At 35.5% G+C, this 18,112-nt stretch overlaps 1 protein-coding gene across 1 annotated transcript; it reads right to left on the reverse strand.

Moving 5' to 3' along the window:
* Nucleotides 1-841: 841 nt before the first annotated feature.
* On the reverse strand, nt 842-1,518 carry LOC120579408 (uncharacterized). Its single transcript, XM_039831491.1, has 2 exons — nt 997-1,518; nt 842-918 (listed from the first exon to the last, which is right to left on the reverse strand). The coding sequence occupies exons 1-2, from the start codon at nt 1,510-1,512 to the stop codon at nt 862-864; spliced, it is 573 nt and encodes a 190-aa protein (XP_039687425.1). The 5' UTR covers nt 1,513-1,518; the 3' UTR covers nt 842-861.
* Nucleotides 1,519-18,112: the final 16,594 nt, after the last annotated feature.

The following is an 18,112-nucleotide window of genomic DNA, read 5'->3' on the forward strand; positions in this document are numbered from 1 at the left end:
GTATTGATTTCAATACTAAAAAGAACAAAAAAGAGAAACCATACCACTATGCCAAAAGATGAAACCACAGATACAACAGAAACACATTAGTCACAGTGTTATTAATATCAGATCGCGGAAAATAATGGATAGCGAAAAAATCTGATATGACAAATAACAGATAGCGTAGCAGGCAAATAGTGAAAGCCGCAAAACAGTTTAAATAGATAATTATATATAAACTAAAGCATAGTGCACACAAATAAAAGCTACACAAGTTAAAAATCCAGGAATAAAAGCTAGGTAAACAGAAAAAATGACTTGACATAAAACTTAAAAATTTGATAATTCCGCTTATTACGGATATAACCAATATGTACAATATCACCGCTATTTCAGAAATATCAAAGTTGCTAAACCATGTTGGATTTCGTATCGTCTACCCTAAATTCCGATACGGTATGGCAGTATAGTGCCAATATAACGGATATTTAACAATTAACACTCATTAGTCATAAAACTCAACCGAGTTGTATCATTTACAAAATACCAGAAATTGAATCATTTTTCATTCATATTTCTGTTAATGGGAGTTTCCTGCAAAAGTTTGTTGTAGTGTTCTACAAGTCATATCAATTACTGGACATTTCAAAAGATGAAACTAATTTTTAAACAAGGAAACTTTCATGTGTTGTTCTATGATGAAAAACCATATAATGCACCACCCTGAGGCTTGGTCTGCCCCTTAAAAGAATGACCTTTAACATACTAACATGAAGCTAAAAAATGCAACAGAAAAAGGAAAGAAAAAAAAAATCAGAACTGCATGAAGAAACCAAGAAAAAGGGAACTCTTTAGTTTACCAATTTTTTTTCCATGACACTAGACGTCACTTTCCCCGCCTGGTGCTTGCTTCTGCACTTGTTCTTCCGACGACCACTGCTATAACAAGCAGAATTAGAACAAGTTGATGGTTGTGATATGTGAATTCAATAAAGTTCTGATTTTGAAGTTTACCTCTTCAATGCACATAGGGCCCTCACCAGAAAAGAGTGCGGGCCAGAGCCAAACGATATTGGCTGTGTCAGTGAGGGATGCATCAACTTGTGATGGTATAGCAAGGAGAATGTTGTGGTTTTTCATAGAAAGTTTAACAAGAGCCCTTGAGATAATTGGTACAGCATTACCTCCATTAGCAAATATCAACAAAACATTAGCATTAGGGTTACCTAGAGCCCACAGTGACATATCAGTAATAATCTTTTTGTAACATTCATCAAAGTAACTATCAGAGACGCTAGTGACGTGATGGACGGAGATGCCTGTGGAGGAAAGCGCGTTTAGAATTTCACTGGCGATGAGATTGGTGTCTCCGTAAGCTGAAATGGAAAGTTCTCCAAGAAGGTTTGCTTTCGACAGAGCTAAGCGAATGTTGTTAGCAATGGTTTTAACATACTCGGGGTTTGTTGGAAATTTACAGTCGTTAATGTTCCACCAAACTGAGATCTTCGCCTTCACATGTTCCACATCCATCTTGAAGGGAAGTCTGGTTCGAAAGGCGTGAGAGAAATATCAAAGTATTGAATTAAATTACAGATAAGAAACATTACTGAATGATCAAGACTAAAAAAAATAGACATCATTCCAAAAACAGTGATATCCAAGCATGCAATCAGTAACAAAGAGTAAAAAAAAAAAATCAATAGACGAGCTTCAAACACACACACAGATTCATCATTCATAGAAGTGATCATATGATTGCAGAAATAAATGATCAATATTTTTACATAAATGATTAATGATATTTTTACATAAATGATCAGGATTTTTACTTAATGATCAAGAAACATAAAAAACTGGGACAATATTACATAGCACAAATTCATCATTCATAGAAGTGATCATGATTGCAGAAATGATCAAGATTTTCATTTTTACAAAAACCAATAATGAATCCATAAATAAGTGCAGTTAGGGTTTAAACGAGTAATCATGTTCTATTTTTCCAACAACAATAACAGGTTAAGATTTTCACATTTTAGGGTTTTTTGAATCAGTTAAGAAGAAAACCTGAAGGAGAAGTACAAACGTGAAGCAGGAGGACGAAATCAGCAGAGAGAAGTACAAACGTGAAGCGGGAGTGGTGTTTGTTTGGTGAGGTTAGGGTATCGGGACTATTCGGCTCCCTTTATATTTTTTTTACCAACCTTTATTATATTTTTTTTGGAGAAATGATATTTGTCCAACTACTTTGTGACAACTTTATTTACAACTTTCTCTATCATACTCACATTATCATTTTATTCTCTTTTTTTTTTTCTCTATTATTTTTAACCAATGAAAAGAGAGAAAAAAAAAATTGTCACCAAAAGTTGTATGAAATGGTTGTTCAAATATCACTGCTCAATTTTTTACCAACCCTTATGTGTTTACACCTTCACTTTTCTTACACCCATTTAACCACTCATTTTCTCCATTTCTCTCTTCCTATCATATCACTTGCTTATCATATCTATCATATCACTCTCTCTATTCTTTATCACTCTCTCTATGCATTGTCTCTATCGTTAAAAGAATAGATAAAGGGTGTGCAAAAATATTTTTTCTTTTTTTACTATCAAGATTCATTCCTTAAAAAAAAAAATTCATTCACAATTTTATTTTCTAATGGGTCAATTTAATCTCTAACAAAAATTAAATTCCAAGAAGTCTATGACATTAATGAGTCTGGACTAATTTATCTCAAACTAACATATTTTTCTGGTGTTGTTCGGGTCATAGATCATATGTATAATATTTATTAAAAGTTCATATATCTCATAAAAATTAAAAGAAAAAGATTATGCATATATTAATCCACAATTTATTAAATGAACTATTAACATCTATCTAAAATATAAAACAAATAAATCATAGTTCTGTATGTTGAAATAATAATCAAGAATTTGTGTTTTTTGTGGTTGTCGGGATTTTAACCCCAGACTTTACATATAATCAAGAATATGGGTTTAGAATGAATAGAATGGACACAAGTAAAAAAAAATATTATTTTCTTATATATAAAAATAATATTCAACCCTAATACTGTAGTGTTAAATCTCTTATTTTAATCAATTTTATATATAAGAAAATAATATTTTTTTCTTACGTATGCCCATTCTATATATCTCAACCCTAAGAATACCGCAATGTTAAATATTATTTTTTGCGTGTTCAATATTTTGCGTGCAAAAATTCATGCCCTTATGATTGGGATTAAGCTTTGATGGGAGGCTAGTTATAAGAAATTGGTTTGCTTTTCTGACTCTCTTCATGTAGTGCATTTAGTGTCAAAAGAAGTGCCGAGACTCCACCACTATGTGAACCTCTTGGAGTTCATTTGGATGTATTTGGTTAAAGATTGGGATAATTTCATATATTTTTCGAGAAGGAAACTCTTGTGCGGATATACTTGCTAAACTAGGTGTTAATTATTCAGAATCTCTTGTGATGATGCATCAACCATTACCATGTCTATCGTTAGCCTTACTAGATGATGCTACATGAGTGTCCTTTATTAGGACATAGTTTTTTTTGGTTTTTTTTTTTTCCTTGTTTTTTTCTTCTCTCATGTAACCAAAAAATAATAATTAAATTTACTGAAAAATACGTTAAAATAAAAGTATACATTAAAAAAAAAAAAGTTAAATATAATGAAATTTTAGATGTATTTTGTTTAGAAGTTTATGCTACTTAAATTTTTAGAAAAAATTAAAACATAAAATGAAATATTTAGTGGTGGATAGTATTAGATTAATATATGAATTTTGGTGAGATGTTTATGATAAATAGAAAATAAATTTAAAAAAAAGTTACTATAAAATTAACATGAGAGTGACAAGCGTACATAAAACAAGCGTACTATAAAATTACACGTGAGTGGAAGGCATGCGAGTAACTAGCTGCACCCTAATTAAGCTTTATTAAAATTTGAATCAATATTAAAGATCAAATTTATTGAAAAATTATGTTCAAATAATTGGATAGTTGCAGCAGCTTCCCGAGAAGCCACATATAACCATTATTAGTGGTGTAACAACCGTAAAGACCCGTTCTTCAAAATCAAACAATCGCAATGGACTCCACAAAAACGGTTTGAGATTCTAAATACATGAGACAATATTTGGTGGAAGAGTGATGTATAGTCTTTCATAAACATATTTTGGAAACAAATTGATTTGCATATTGTAAGATAGAATAGCAATAACGAATGCATTTACCAAAGTAAAGTAACTCATCCATGTTCGGTGAGAAGTTTCCCTTTCCACAATGCTAGCATAGGCCCCACTTTGTCATACACTTACATAAACTCGTCTCTAGTGGTCCTCTCAAAATGCATGTGGAACCTCAAATGTTTATCCAGTTGATCTGATCTTTACATTGATGATTGTGATATTCTTCTCATGCTCGCACTTTAATATTATGCCTCACACATTTAGAAGCACATGCTCTTGATTTGGTGGCAAGGCTAATCTTTAAATCTAAAAAAGAAAGAAACAACTATTCAAGAGGTTATAGATAAAAATATTTCGAGAAGGCTATGCTTTCGCAAATAGGATCACATCATCATCCACACATAAGAGATGGGAGGTCTTCGATTCCACGAAAAGGGATAAATTGTTCAATCTTACTTCCATCCCAAAGAAGAGAAACAAAAGTAGATGAAATACAACTCATTAGAGTTGGAGGGAAAATGAAATAAATCAAGGTATCTTGTAGAAAAAGGCAAGCCACTTGATCATAATTAAGCCTTCTTAAGATCAAGTTTGTAAATCACATCACTTTTCTTCCTATTAGATTTTGCATACCTTAGATAAAATCTTGAAGAATGATATAATTATCCATAGTTCCTCTCCCTGGAACAAAACTACTTTGTAGTGGACTAAACAATATCTCATGCAACATAAGTCGGAGATGAGTCACAAGAACCGTAGTCACAAGTTTATAAATTGACATTGCAAAAGCTAATATAGGACGAAAATCCGTGAAGATATATGGTTATCCTCCCGATAAATATAATCTCCCAAAACATCTTTAGAAAATAGGTTGGAAACCATCACGTGAGCGAGAATTAAGCATGACATTTGATAAATTAAATTTTGCAAGTTGTATTTATTTCTATCATTGATGTCATTAATGCAAAATTAACCATAATACAAAACCTTTTAAAGTTTGCAGTGTGTACAAAAAATTTAAAAATATTGTATGTCTTTTTAAGAGTACTAATAGATTCATCAATAACATGTGTATGATCTCAAAGGAGTTTTCAAACGATAAAGAGTCACATTGTGGGCTTGTTCAATGTCATCAAAATTAGCCACACTGATTTGACGATATGACTTGAATGTGAAGGTGAAAAACACAAGAAGGGGGGGGGGTTGAATTGTGTTTTCTTTTTCTCTTAATTAAAACTTCTTCTGATAAAACTTCAGAAGCAGTTTGATTGCTTCTGATGAAATGATCAGAGTCAGATTGCAGCGGAAAAGAACAGAGCAGAGAAAAGAAAGACAAACACACAAGCAGTTATCCTGGTTCCTTCCACAACACGGAAGTAGTCCAGTCCCCCTTGCACTTCCAAGGAGATTTCACTATAATCACAAAGATTACAACTGCTCAATACTTTCTAAGTATGAGACTTCACAAAACTATGCTCAAGCACACACGCAAGAGTCTTCCAATGCTCAAGCACTAAGCAAGAGACTTCTAATGCTCAAGCACGCAGGCGAGAGACTTCTAATCAAACAAAAATACAGAGAATTGAGTTTGAATTGAACACTTGATATACAATCAGTGGTGTTCACAATACAATACAGAAAAGACTCTAGACTTTGAATTTCTAAGATGTATCAAATCAGTGCAGAAATTCAGTGTGCTTTGTAGAATCAAATTGACAGAGTTTTGGCGCTTTTGAACTTATGTATCTCTATCTTAAATCTTCAAGTCTTCATTCCTTTATATAGAGGTGTGAAAGAGACGTTGAGATAATCAGCACGTCTAAAGAGTCGTTTGAAATCCTTTGATTATCCACCAGTGATCCTTTGCCTGATTTGGGTGTAGTCCTTTGAAGAATAAACTTCAAATTCATTCCCATCTTGAGTGTACAAATTCTGCAGGCATGGCTGTTGTTTTGTCTTGTAGCGTAGACAGAAAACAGAGTAGTGGAGGTAGTGGTTGTACACTTGTACTTTGTCAACTCTATTAACGAGAGACAAGAGCTCAGTGCTATCCATATATCCGTTGATACCTCCCTTTCAATTCTTTGTTCTTCTTTGATAAGACTGAATTGAGAATCAGCAACTTTGAATCTTCAGTTTGATTAATGGATCAAAAGTAGCTTCTGGTGAAGATATTGCTTCTGATGAAAACTTTTGCTTCTGATGACTTTCTGCTTCTGATGACTTTCTGCTTCTGATGACTTTCTGCTTCTGATGACGTCATCTCTTCAGGAGCAGTTTAGCTTCAGGAGCAGTTTTCTTCAGATGCTCAGAATTTCTTTTTTCTTTCCATTGTTCTTCCAAGACCTATTGAAATAACTTGAGTAGCCTTTGGTCCTGTACACTTGAACAATTATTAGTAATAACCAATTGACAATTTTTAATACCTTGTTATCATCAAAACTTAATAAGGTTCATTGTGAAACACATTTTGTTCCAACAATCTCCCCCTTTTTGATGATGACAAACAATAGTATTTAAAATGTTCAATTGTTGTTGATCTAATTAATAAGTTGACTACTGGGACAGAGGTTTGTAAGCTCCCCCTGAGTCTAATAGTTCTTTAAGGTGAGGTTTGTAAGCTCCCCCTAAGTTCTATTCTTATTAATTAAATTTCAATAAAATACTTATAAAATCAAATCAGAAGTATTTAAAAGAAATTTAGAAGTGGTTATAGTAGGGCTCAGTGCCTTAATAAATACTATACATTTACTCCCCCTTTTGTCATCAACAAAAAGAATAGAAACAAAAGAAAGAGTATCAGAGCAAGCAGCATTAAACAGTAAATATCATCAGAGTTAAAGCTTGTAAAACATATTGAAGGTGAAAAAGCACAAGATCCAGAAACAATGATAATATATATAAAGAAGATTAAGATACAAGGACACAGCTACGAAGAACAAAAGTAAAAAACAAGCTAGAGTTGGGTGTGCAACTAAGGTTGGGCTTGCTTATACAACTGTTCTAAGAGATACTTGATCTGATCATCCTTCTTCTGAAGTAGCTCATCCTTTTCCCTCATTCTTCGTTTATATCCAGCCTGAATTCTAGCAGCCCTAGTGATGTACTCTTCTTCTGGATAGAAAGGAGTGATGTCCAGCAGAGGCACAAAATTCAGCTCTTTCTCCTTAGCTGCTTCATGCATATCATCCAAAAGCTTTTTCAGCATAGCAGAGTGAGATGACACACATTTAGTTCTAAGCTGATCCAGCAGCTCATCAAAGCTCTTCTGTAGATCCATCCACTGATCATAATAGTGAATAGGAGGTGCAGGAACTGTTCTGCGAAGAATCAGTGCCTGAATCTCATCACTAAGTCTAATCAGCTGTTCCTCTATATACTCAGACTCCAGGATATGGTCAGGGATGGGTGAAGGTTCAGTTTGAGTTGTATGTGATGTGGAAGGTTGGTCAGAGGTTAAGTCTATTATAGTGGGTGAGTCTGGTTGTTGTTGTTGTTCTGTTGTTTGGTCAGAAGTTGTTTGGTCAGGAGCAACTTGTTCAGAAGCAGTTTGCTCCTGAACAGTTTGCTCAGGGATGGTTTGGGTTTCTGTTTGGGTTTCCAAGACAGTCTTTTCAGAAACTGTCTTCGAGGCCTTAGTGGGTGTTGGTTGCATTTCACCACCTAGATGTTTTTCTAAGTTGTGAAGGGTTGAGGATTCTTGGTGTTGGGGGGTTTCTGAAGTAGTTGCATCTGAAGCTACTTCAGAGGCTTTTTGTGGAGATTGGTTATTTGGTGAGTTTGTTTGGGTAGGTTCAGGTTGTTGTATACTAACAGGTTCTGGAGTATCTGGATATAGTGGATGAGTAGTAGGCAAATTGAATTTCTCACAAAGTTTTATCCTATTTTTTGAAAATTCTATTTGAGTACTCTCATAGTCAAGTGTTCCAAATTCTGTTAGTTTGGTAGGTTTGGTTTTTAGAAGCTTGTCTATATGTTGGCTAAGGGGTTGGTCATCTGATTCTGTGGATGATGAAGAGGGTGAAGAGGGTAGAGATAGAGACTGAGTATTAGTTGGAGCTTTAGATGGATTACCTGAGGACTGAGCTTCTGGATGAATTGCTTCTGGAGCTGTTGAAACTGGATCTGATGAAGTTGCTCCTGAAGCTTGCTTATTCTTCAAGGCTTGAGAAAGCAGAGTTGCTCCATACTGAACTGTTTCTAACTCAGACGCTAAAGCAGCAATGTCAGGAGTAGGCACATACCCTGCAGCCTTGAGACGCTCATCCCTTTCTTTCTCAAACACTTCCTTCAACCTTTTCTTTTCTGCTATCTTGGATGCAGAAACCTCTCTAGCGTACTGCCTCATTTCTTCAGTCATTTCAAAACTGGGCATGACTATGGGCTCAGAAGTTGCAGTCCTTTTTGCCTTCTTGGGGCTAGAGTCTTCATCCCAGTTCTCTTCCAGTTCTTTCAACATTTCTTCCCTTCTTCCTTCAGCTGTCTTCAGATTTCTTGTTGAATTAGACCTCTTCCTTTTGATGGTCTGAAGAGCAGCTTCTCTTTTATTTTTGGGACTTGAAGGCTTTTCAGAAGCAGCTTGATCAGAAGCAGCTTGTTCAGAACCAGCTTGTTCAGAAGCAGGCTGTTCTGCTGTTTCTTGAGTACTCCTTGTCCTTTTTCTGATAAGAGGGACATCATCCAAATCCTCCACTTCCTCAAGAATGGTGGACATAGCAGATTTTTCCTTCTTAGCTTTCTTATGCTTCTGAGCACCCACCTCAGTAGCATCTTCAGCAAGGTATTCTTCCTTGGTGATCTGCTTCTTTTTAGATTTTCTGCCTTTGGCCACAGGCAGATCACCACCATACATTTCTTCTGGGATATCTTTCAGGCTGATTTTCTTGTTGTAGCTCTTGTAGTAGTCCAAGATGTAGGCCCTCTGCACATCCAGGGGATCTTTCTTGCAGATAGGGATGTGATGAGTGACTAGATCAGATATGACATCAGATTCATGCATATCTGTATCTAGTTTCTTGCAAGTTGAAATCAGCCTCATCTTGACTAGAGTTGCCCCATTGATTATTTTTCCTGTGACTGCTCCCAGCTTCTGATTATCATAAATACCCACGTCTTTCAGGGCACTTAGGAGTCCTCCTTCTTGAAAGATTATGGAGAGCAGCCTTCCATAGGGAACAAACTTCCTGTTCTCCATCTGGCTCTTCTTGAGTTCCTTGATCATGTATTTAAACATATACTTGGGAACGTTCATTGTTGTTTCCTGAGAGATGGTGTGATGCAGAAAGACTTTGTGACCAAGTGAAGGTTGATCATTTCCTCCACCTTTGGGAAAAATGTTTTCATTTTGGATCTTCAGCAGCATTTTCTTTTCCATGCTTAAGGTGCTGTAAGGCTTAGCATCCTTTGATCCGTAGATAGTGTTGTTTACTATCTCCTTCCATGGGCTTGTTCTGGGGTTAGGAATCTCTTCTCCATCGTATGTCCCAGAAGCATCCCTTCTCATAGCTTGAGCAATCACTTGCTCATTGATTGTTACAGGAATCCCCATGACGTTTGATCTAATCTCAGTCCCAGTGAAGGCGAGTAGACCCATTTCTTCTCTGGTTTTTCCCTCCAAAGTAGGATCAACCAGAATCATCTGAGCTTCTTCCTGTTTAGCAGCAACTTTGTCAAACACTGAAGCTCTTACCCAGAATTGTCTGACAAGCACTTCATAAGTAGGACCGTTGAGAAGACTGAAGTAACTCATCAGCTTCTGTTTTTTGTAGAATCTTACCAAGTCGCATCCATGATGAGTTAGAGAAGTGAAATCCACTGGATTTTCCGCTTGAATGATTAGATCCCATTCCTCAATCGACATAGTTCTTCCTTTGATTTCATAAGCAGGAGTATCTATATCCATATTCGATGAAGAACCACCGGCAGAACTTGAAGATGCCATTGATATGAAGTGGTTTTAGGGTTCTAAAGAGTTTTTGAGAGGATGAGAGAATGCGTTTACTTTCGCAGAGGGTTAAGACGAAAAATAGAAAGTGTTTGTTGTGAAGTGAGTAGTGTGTGAATTGACTTAGTGTTTTTATTAAACCGTTTGCAATTCAATAGAGACAAACAAACATAGCATTAATGACAAATTGGGGGCGCGTGTAAGTATGTTAAAAAGCGAATAAAACATCATTGCCCTTTTTGTTATACTCCAATACAAATAGACCACGTCAGAGACTCTTCAGAAAACTACTTTTTGGGTAATGGGACAGCTGTTTACATAAAGTAACTACCAACGTTCCCACTAACCAAGCTATTCAGAAGCAAAGAATAACACTTCTGAAGTTTTAGTGCTGACGTCATCTTCAGAAGCACATTTTCCTCAGAACCTCAGTTAAGAGCTTCTGATGAACCAAAATGCTCCTGAATAAACTTCAGAACCAAACTTCTTATTCAGAGGCAAGCAATTTTTCAATCAGACACAAAATGCATGTTCAAATTTTTCTTAATAAAATCAAATCTTTCAACAGACAAAGGTTTTGTAAATATATCAGCCCATTGATGTTCAGTATCAATGAATTGTATATCTAAAATTCCTTTTTGAACATAGTCTCTGATAAAATGGTGTTTAATTTCAATATGCTTGGCTCTTGAATGTAGAATTGGATTCTTTGACAAACAAATAGCAGCAGTATTATCACAATAAATGGGAATACTGTTAGCATTGATCTGATAGTCTTCCAACTGATGTTTCATCCAAAGTAGTTGTGTGCAACAACTTGCAGCTGAAATGTACTCTGCTTCTGCTGTAGACATAGCAATAGTTGCTTGTCTTTTGCTTGCCCAGGATATCAGATTCTCTCCCAGGAATTGACAATTTCCACTGGTTGATTTTCTTTCAATCCTATCACCAGCATAATCAGCATCACAGAATCCAATCAACTTATAATCTAGGGATTTCCTATACAGGAGTCCAAGATTAGTTGTTCCTTTCAGATACCTGAAGATTCTCTTAACTGCAGTTAAATGAGATTCTCTAGGATCTGATTGAAATCTTGCACACAAGCATACACTGAATAAAATATCAGGTCTAGATGCAGTGAGGTATAACAGAGAACCAATCATACCTCTGTATAGCTTCTGGTCTACTACTGTTCCAGTATCTTCTTTGCTTAAGGTGCAGGTTGGATGCATTGGAGTGTTCATCACTTTACAATCTTCTAGCTTGAACTTCTTCAGAAGCTCCTTTGTATATTTTGTTTGATGAACATATACTCCTTCTTTACTTTGGTTGATTTGAATTCCCAGAAAGAATTTCAATTCTCCCATCATACTCATTTCAAATTCATCCTGCATTAACTTAGAAAATTCTTTGCAAAGAGATGCATTAGTAGAACCAAATATTATATCATCAACATATATTTGCACAATCAAAATATCTTTCTTAAGAGTCCTTCTGAAGAGTGTTGTGTCAACTTGTCCTCTTTCAAAATCATTTTTAATTAAGAAATTACTTAGTCTATCATACCAAGCTCTGGGAGCTTGTTTCAAGCCATATAGTGATTTCTTAAGTTTATAAACATGGTCAGGATGCTTAAGATCCTCAAACCCAGGAGGTTGTTTAACATACACTTCTTCTTCAATGACACCATTAAGAAAGGCACTTTTGACATCCATTTGATATAATATTATGTCATGATTAATTGCGTAGGATAGAAGTAACCTGATTGCTTCCAATCTTGCAACTGGAGCAAATGTTTCAGTGTAATCAATGCCTTCTTGTTGACTGTAGCCTTGAGCAACAAGTCTGGTTTTGTTTCTGGTTACTTCTCCTTGTTCATTCAGCTTGTTTCTGAATACCCATTTTGTTCCAATAATGTTCTTCTGAGAAGGTTTGGGTACCAGATCCCACACATCATTCCTTTGGAATTGATTTAGCTCTTCTTGCATAGCTAATATCCATCCATCATCTGAGAGAGCTTCTTCAACAGTTTTAGGCTCAATTATTGAAAGCAGTCCTATTAAAGACTCTTCTTGTCTAAAATGTGATCTTGTTCTTCTAGGACTATCTTTGCTTCCAATGATTAACTCCTCAGGATGTGAAGATTTGTGCTTGAATTTAGGTTGAATAACCTGCTGAGTGTTATCTTGAAAGTCCTCAGAAGCACTTTCATTCTGTACTTTTGGGCTAGGTTCTGCTTCTGAATTAGACTCAGCTTCTGGAGTGATTTCAGTTTCTGGACTAGATTCAACTTCTGTATACTTTTCAGAATCAGAAGGTTGATCAGATTCTGATGCATCTTCAGAATCAGTTGTACCTGCATTACTTTCACTTTGCTCTGAAGTTTTACTTCCAGGCTCTCTATCATCAAATTTTACATGCATAGATTCTTCAACACATTGTGTTTCTGAATTATACACTCTGTATGCCTTTGACCTTTCAGAGTAACCTAAAAAGATTCCTCTTTGAGCCTTGGCATCAAATTTCTTCAGATAGTCTTTAGTGTTTAAGATGTAACAGGTACATCCAAACTGATGAAAGTAAGAGATATTGGGTCTTCTTCCTTTAAAGAGTTCATATGCTGTTTTCTCCAACATAGGTCTGATATAGATCCTATTTTGAATATAACATGAAGTATTGACTGCTTCTGCCCAAAAATGTTTAGCTAAGTTGTTTTCATGGATCATGGTTCTGGCCATTTCTTGTAAGGTTATGTTCTTTCTTTCTACAACCCCATTTTGTTGTGGAGTTCTAGGAGAAGAAAACTCATGGAGAATCCCATGTTTTTCACAAAAAAGTTCAAATGGCTCATTTTCAAATTCTCCACCATGATCACTTCTGACTTTCAAAATTTTCAATTCTTTTTCAGATTGTATTTGAGTGCAGAAGCTGCTAAACACTTCACATGCATAGTCTTTACTTTTAATGAATTTTACCCAAGTCCATCTGCTGTAATCATCAACAATGACTAATCCGTATTTACTTCCATATAAAGATGCAGTGTTAACTGGACCAAAAAGATCAATATGGAGTAATTCTAAGGGTCTGGAGGTTGATACAATGTCTTTAGATTTGAAAGAACTTTTCACAATTTTCCCTTTCTGACATGCACCACAAAGTGCATCTGAATGATAATCAATGTTAGGCAATCCTTTGACCAGTTGTAACTTGCTAATTTTAGAAATTAATCTCCAATTAGCATGTCCCAACCTTTTATGCCATACCCATTTTTTATCATTCATTGACAGAAGGCAAACTACCTTCTGATCAGCCAGATCAGAGAAATTTATTTTATAGACATTCTCAACTCTCTTTCCCTTGAATGTAATGGATTTGTCATCCTTGTTGACTAGTGTGCAGTTGGTCTTACTGAACGTTACATCATACCCATTGTCACAAAATTGACTAATGCTCAATAGATTATGCTTCAGACCATCTACTAGCCACACATTATTAATTGAGATGGAGGAATTACCAATAGTACCTGTACCAATGATCTTTCCAGTTTGGTTGCCACCAAACTTCACTTCTCCTCCATCTTTCATTGTAAGGGTAAGGAACAAAGCTTTCTCTCCAGTCATGTGCCTTGAACATCCGCTGTCTAGGTACCATGACCTTTGTTTCTCTCTTGCCCTTAAGCACACCTGCATTTTTGGCCAATTCAGATTTAGGTACCCATATCTTCATGGGTCCTTTTGGGTTAGCTTTGGAGGTTTTACTTTTCCTCCCTTGTACCTTAGGGTGAATGCTGAGTGGCTTCTGATCATTCAATACTTTAGGTTTGACACCTTTTGGTATTGTTTTCTCAGAAGCAGTAGCTGCTTTGTTCTTCTGATCCTTTTGTTTTGGAATTTTAGATTCTGGTTTAATCAGATTCTGATGAACAGGTTCTGATCTTTTCAGAATTTTAATCTTTTGACTCTTAGGATCAGATTTTGTCATTACCTTGATCTTAAGATTCTCTGGCTTTGATGTGATCTTAGCCTGTGAACCTGAAGCTTCAGGTTTTGACTGAACAGCAGTTATAGCATTTGTACCTTCAGGCACAAAGGTGGATTTCAATCCATCCTTGATACAATCACAGTAGCTCTTGAGACTGTATTCTTTGGATTTCTCCTCAGAATATCCAATCCCTTTGCCTTTGTTCTTGTATGTGCTGTAGATCATAGAAGCAACTTTGCTTCTGTCTATTCCAGCCATAATAAAATCATCCAAGGCAATCTCATGTTTATTGCCTGAACCTTTATCACATTTTTCTTGTAGCTTCTGACAAAGACTCTTGAGTCTATCTTCATATGTTGTTGATATGAGGTTAAACCCTTTGAGTTCTTCTTCAGAAGCTTTCAGTTCCAATAGAGTTGACTTTTGTTGTTTCATCAAATCAACATATTTTTCTTTTAAATCTGTCAACTCATTGGTTCTGTGTTCAAACAGTGATAAAAGTTCTTTTAGAGAATCAACAAGTTCTTGTCTAGGGATTTTGGAATATACCTCATTTTCATCTTCTGAATCTGATTCAGCTTCTGATACTGCTTCTGATGATACTGTTGCCACTAACCCAACGGCTGCCTTAGCATCATCATCAGCTTCTTCTTTATCAGAACCAGATTCACTATCCAAATCTTCCCAGGTCGCCATCAAGCTCTTTTTGATTTGCTTTCTGAATTTACTGGAATTGAAGCTTGATTTCTTGGATTTGCCTTTAAACTTCTCCTTCTGAAGATCAGGGCAATCAGCAATGAAATGACCAGGCTTCTTACAATTGAAGCATCCCTTCTGATCTTCTTTCTTGGAGTTCTTGTAGCTACCTCTCTTGCTCAAAAATTTCTTCTGCTTCCTTGCCAGATACTCAAGCTTGTTGGACAGCATAGCCATTTTTACAGATTGATCTTCATCAGAATCTCCATCAGGTGATTCTTCTTCAGATTCACTGGCTTTGTAGGCTTTGGAAGATTTTGAGATCTTTCCTTTAGATGGTAAAGCAATGGATTTACTCTTCTTAGAGGTTTCATGCTCATTTAAACTCATTTCATGCACTTTGAGTGAGCTAACAAGATCTTCAACACTTAAAGTATTTAGATCCTTAGCTTCCTCAATAGCAGTTACTTTGGGTCTCCATCTTGAAGGTAAGCTTCTCAAAATCTTACTAACATGATCAGAAGCAACATAGCTTTTCTTCAGTATTTGCAATCCAGAAACTAAAGTTTGAAATCTTGAGTACATTTCTTCTATACTCTCATCATCTTTCATTCTGAAAAGTTCATACTGATGAACTAGCATCAAAGCTTTAGCCTCTTTTACTTTCTTGCTGCCTTCAAAGTTTGCACATAGAGAAGCAAACATAGCCTTCGCAGTAGATTTGTCACTCATTTTCATGTATTCGGTGCGAGGTATAGAAGCCACAATGATTCCTCTTATCTTGTGGTGTTTCTTATAAAGCTTCTTCTGAGCAGGAGTATGTATTCTTCTGTCTATAGCAGCTCCTTCTTCATCCAAATCCAGATCATCAACTCCATCTTCCAGTATATCCCATAGCTCTTCATCCAATCCCATGATAAAGCTGTACATATTAGTTTTCCACCATGAAAACTCTTCTGGATCTCCATTAAACTTTGGAGCTTTTCCAGAGTCTGTTTTCTTGTCAGCAGTATCATAGTCATGCTTGACACTTGTGTATTTTGTAGTAGCTGATTCCTCATCTCCAGACATGTTTTTCTAATAGATCTTGAACTGTAACACGGTTAAGTGCTGTGATAACAGAGCAAGCTCTGATACCAATTGAAGGTGAAAAACACAAGAAGGGGGGGTTGAATTGTGTTTTCTTTTTCTCTTAATTAAAACTTCTTCTGATAAAACTTCAGAAGCAGTTTGATTGCTTCTGATGAAATGATCAGAGTCAGATTGCAGCGGAAAAGAACAGAGCAGAGAAAAGAAAGACAAACACACAAGCAGTTATCCTGGTTCCTTCCACAACACGGAAGTAGTCCAGTCCCCCTTGCACTTCCAAGGAGATTTCACTATAATCACAAAGATTACAACTGCTCAATACTTTCTAAGTATGAGACTTCACAAAACTATGCTCAAGCACACACGCAAGAGTCTTCCAATGCTCAAGCACTAAGCAAGAGACTTCTAATGCTCAAGCACGCAGGCGAGAGACTTCTAATCAAACAAAAATACAGAGAATTGAGTTTGAATTGAACACTTGATATACAATCAGTGGTGTTCACAATACAATACAGAAAAGACTCTAGACTTTGAATTTCTAAGATGTATCAAATCAGTGCAGAAATTCAGTGTGCTTTGTAGAATCAAATTGACAGAGTTTTGGCGCTTTTGAACTTATGTATCTCTATCTTAAATCTTCAAGTCTTCATTCCTTTATATAGAGGTGTGAAAGAGACGTTGAGATAATCAGCACGTCTAAAGAGTCGTTTGAAATCCTTTGATTATCCACCAGTGATCCTTTGCCTGATTTGGGTGTAGTCCTTTGAAGAATAAACTTCAAATTCATTCCCATCTTGAGTGTACAAATTCTGCAGGCATGGCTGTTGTTTTGTCTTGTAGCGTAGACAGAAAACAGAGTAGTGGAGGTAGTGGTTGTACACTTGTACTTTGTCAACTCTATTAACGAGAGACAAGAGCTCAGTGCTATCCATATATCCGTTGATACCTCCCTTTCAATTCTTTGTTCTTCTTTGATAAGACTGAATTGAGAATCAGCAACTTTGAATCTTCAGTTTGATTAATGGATCAAAAGTAGCTTCTGGTGAAGATATTGCTTCTGATGAAAACTTTTGCTTCTGATGACTTTCTGCTTCTGATGACTTTCTGCTTCTGATGACTTTCTGCTTCTGATGACGTCATCTCTTCAGGAGCAGTTTAGCTTCAGGAGCAGTTTTCTTCAGATGCTCAGAATTTCTTTTTTCTTTCCATTGTTCTTCCAAGACCTATTGAAATAACTTGAGTAGCCTTTGGTCCTGTACACTTGAACAATTATTAGTAATAACCAATTGACAATTTTTAATACCTTGTTATCATCAAAACTTAATAAGGTTCATTGTGAAACACATTTTGTTCCAACAGAATGCTCTTAATATGATTGAGAGCATGATAAACCATCGCAATGACAAAGTCATAAACAATGAGATCTTTCAAATTTTGTAGGAGATTCAACACATTCTAACATTAGGATTAGAAAGTGTGACACTTGAAGAGTCAACAAATGCTGAAGAATTAACACAATCAAAATAAGTTTTTCTTGATGCTTTGGATTGCATCATTCTCTAAAAATATTTGAGGTTATAACTTAGAAGAGGGAGAATGGGTAGTCATTAGAGATTGAATCGATGTTGCATAAATATGTTTGTTGACTTAGAAAAAAACAAGACTAAATAATATTTATCCAATACTACACCAAGACATTGCATTAGAAACACAAATGTGATTTTTATATAGTAAATGAGAATCAAATGCATCGTCTTGTCAAAAAAATTTAAAAAAATCAAATGCATCGTAATAATAAAAGTTTAACACATTTCAAAAATCACATCTAGTTCAAAATGATGGTTCATTCAACACATTCAATTAAGTATGTCATTTTAATTTCTTGTTAAGTTTATTTCAATGCAATTTATCTTTATGTCATTTACTTTTATTGTATCTTTAAATATCTTGCAATTCACTTTCCTGACATTTAAATTTTATGCAATTTAGTGTCTGTTTACGAAAAAAAAATAGTTTTCATTTTTTTTAAAAAATTGTGTTCATTTTAAAATGATAACAAACTGAATGTAGTGAAAATTTATGATAGGTAGAAGAAGATGCAAGTAGGAATAATACATTTTCAGAAACGACGAGGGAAATATATGAACATCGTTCTGGAATTTTCATAATTTTCGTTGGATCAGTTTTCAAAAATTGTGGAAAGTAAACG

Source organism: Medicago truncatula, chromosome 1 (assembly GCF_003473485.1).
Source record: "Medicago truncatula cultivar Jemalong A17 chromosome 1, MtrunA17r5.0-ANR, whole genome shotgun sequence".
In the NCBI taxonomy this organism is placed as follows: Eukaryota; Viridiplantae; Streptophyta; class Magnoliopsida; order Fabales; family Fabaceae; genus Medicago; species Medicago truncatula.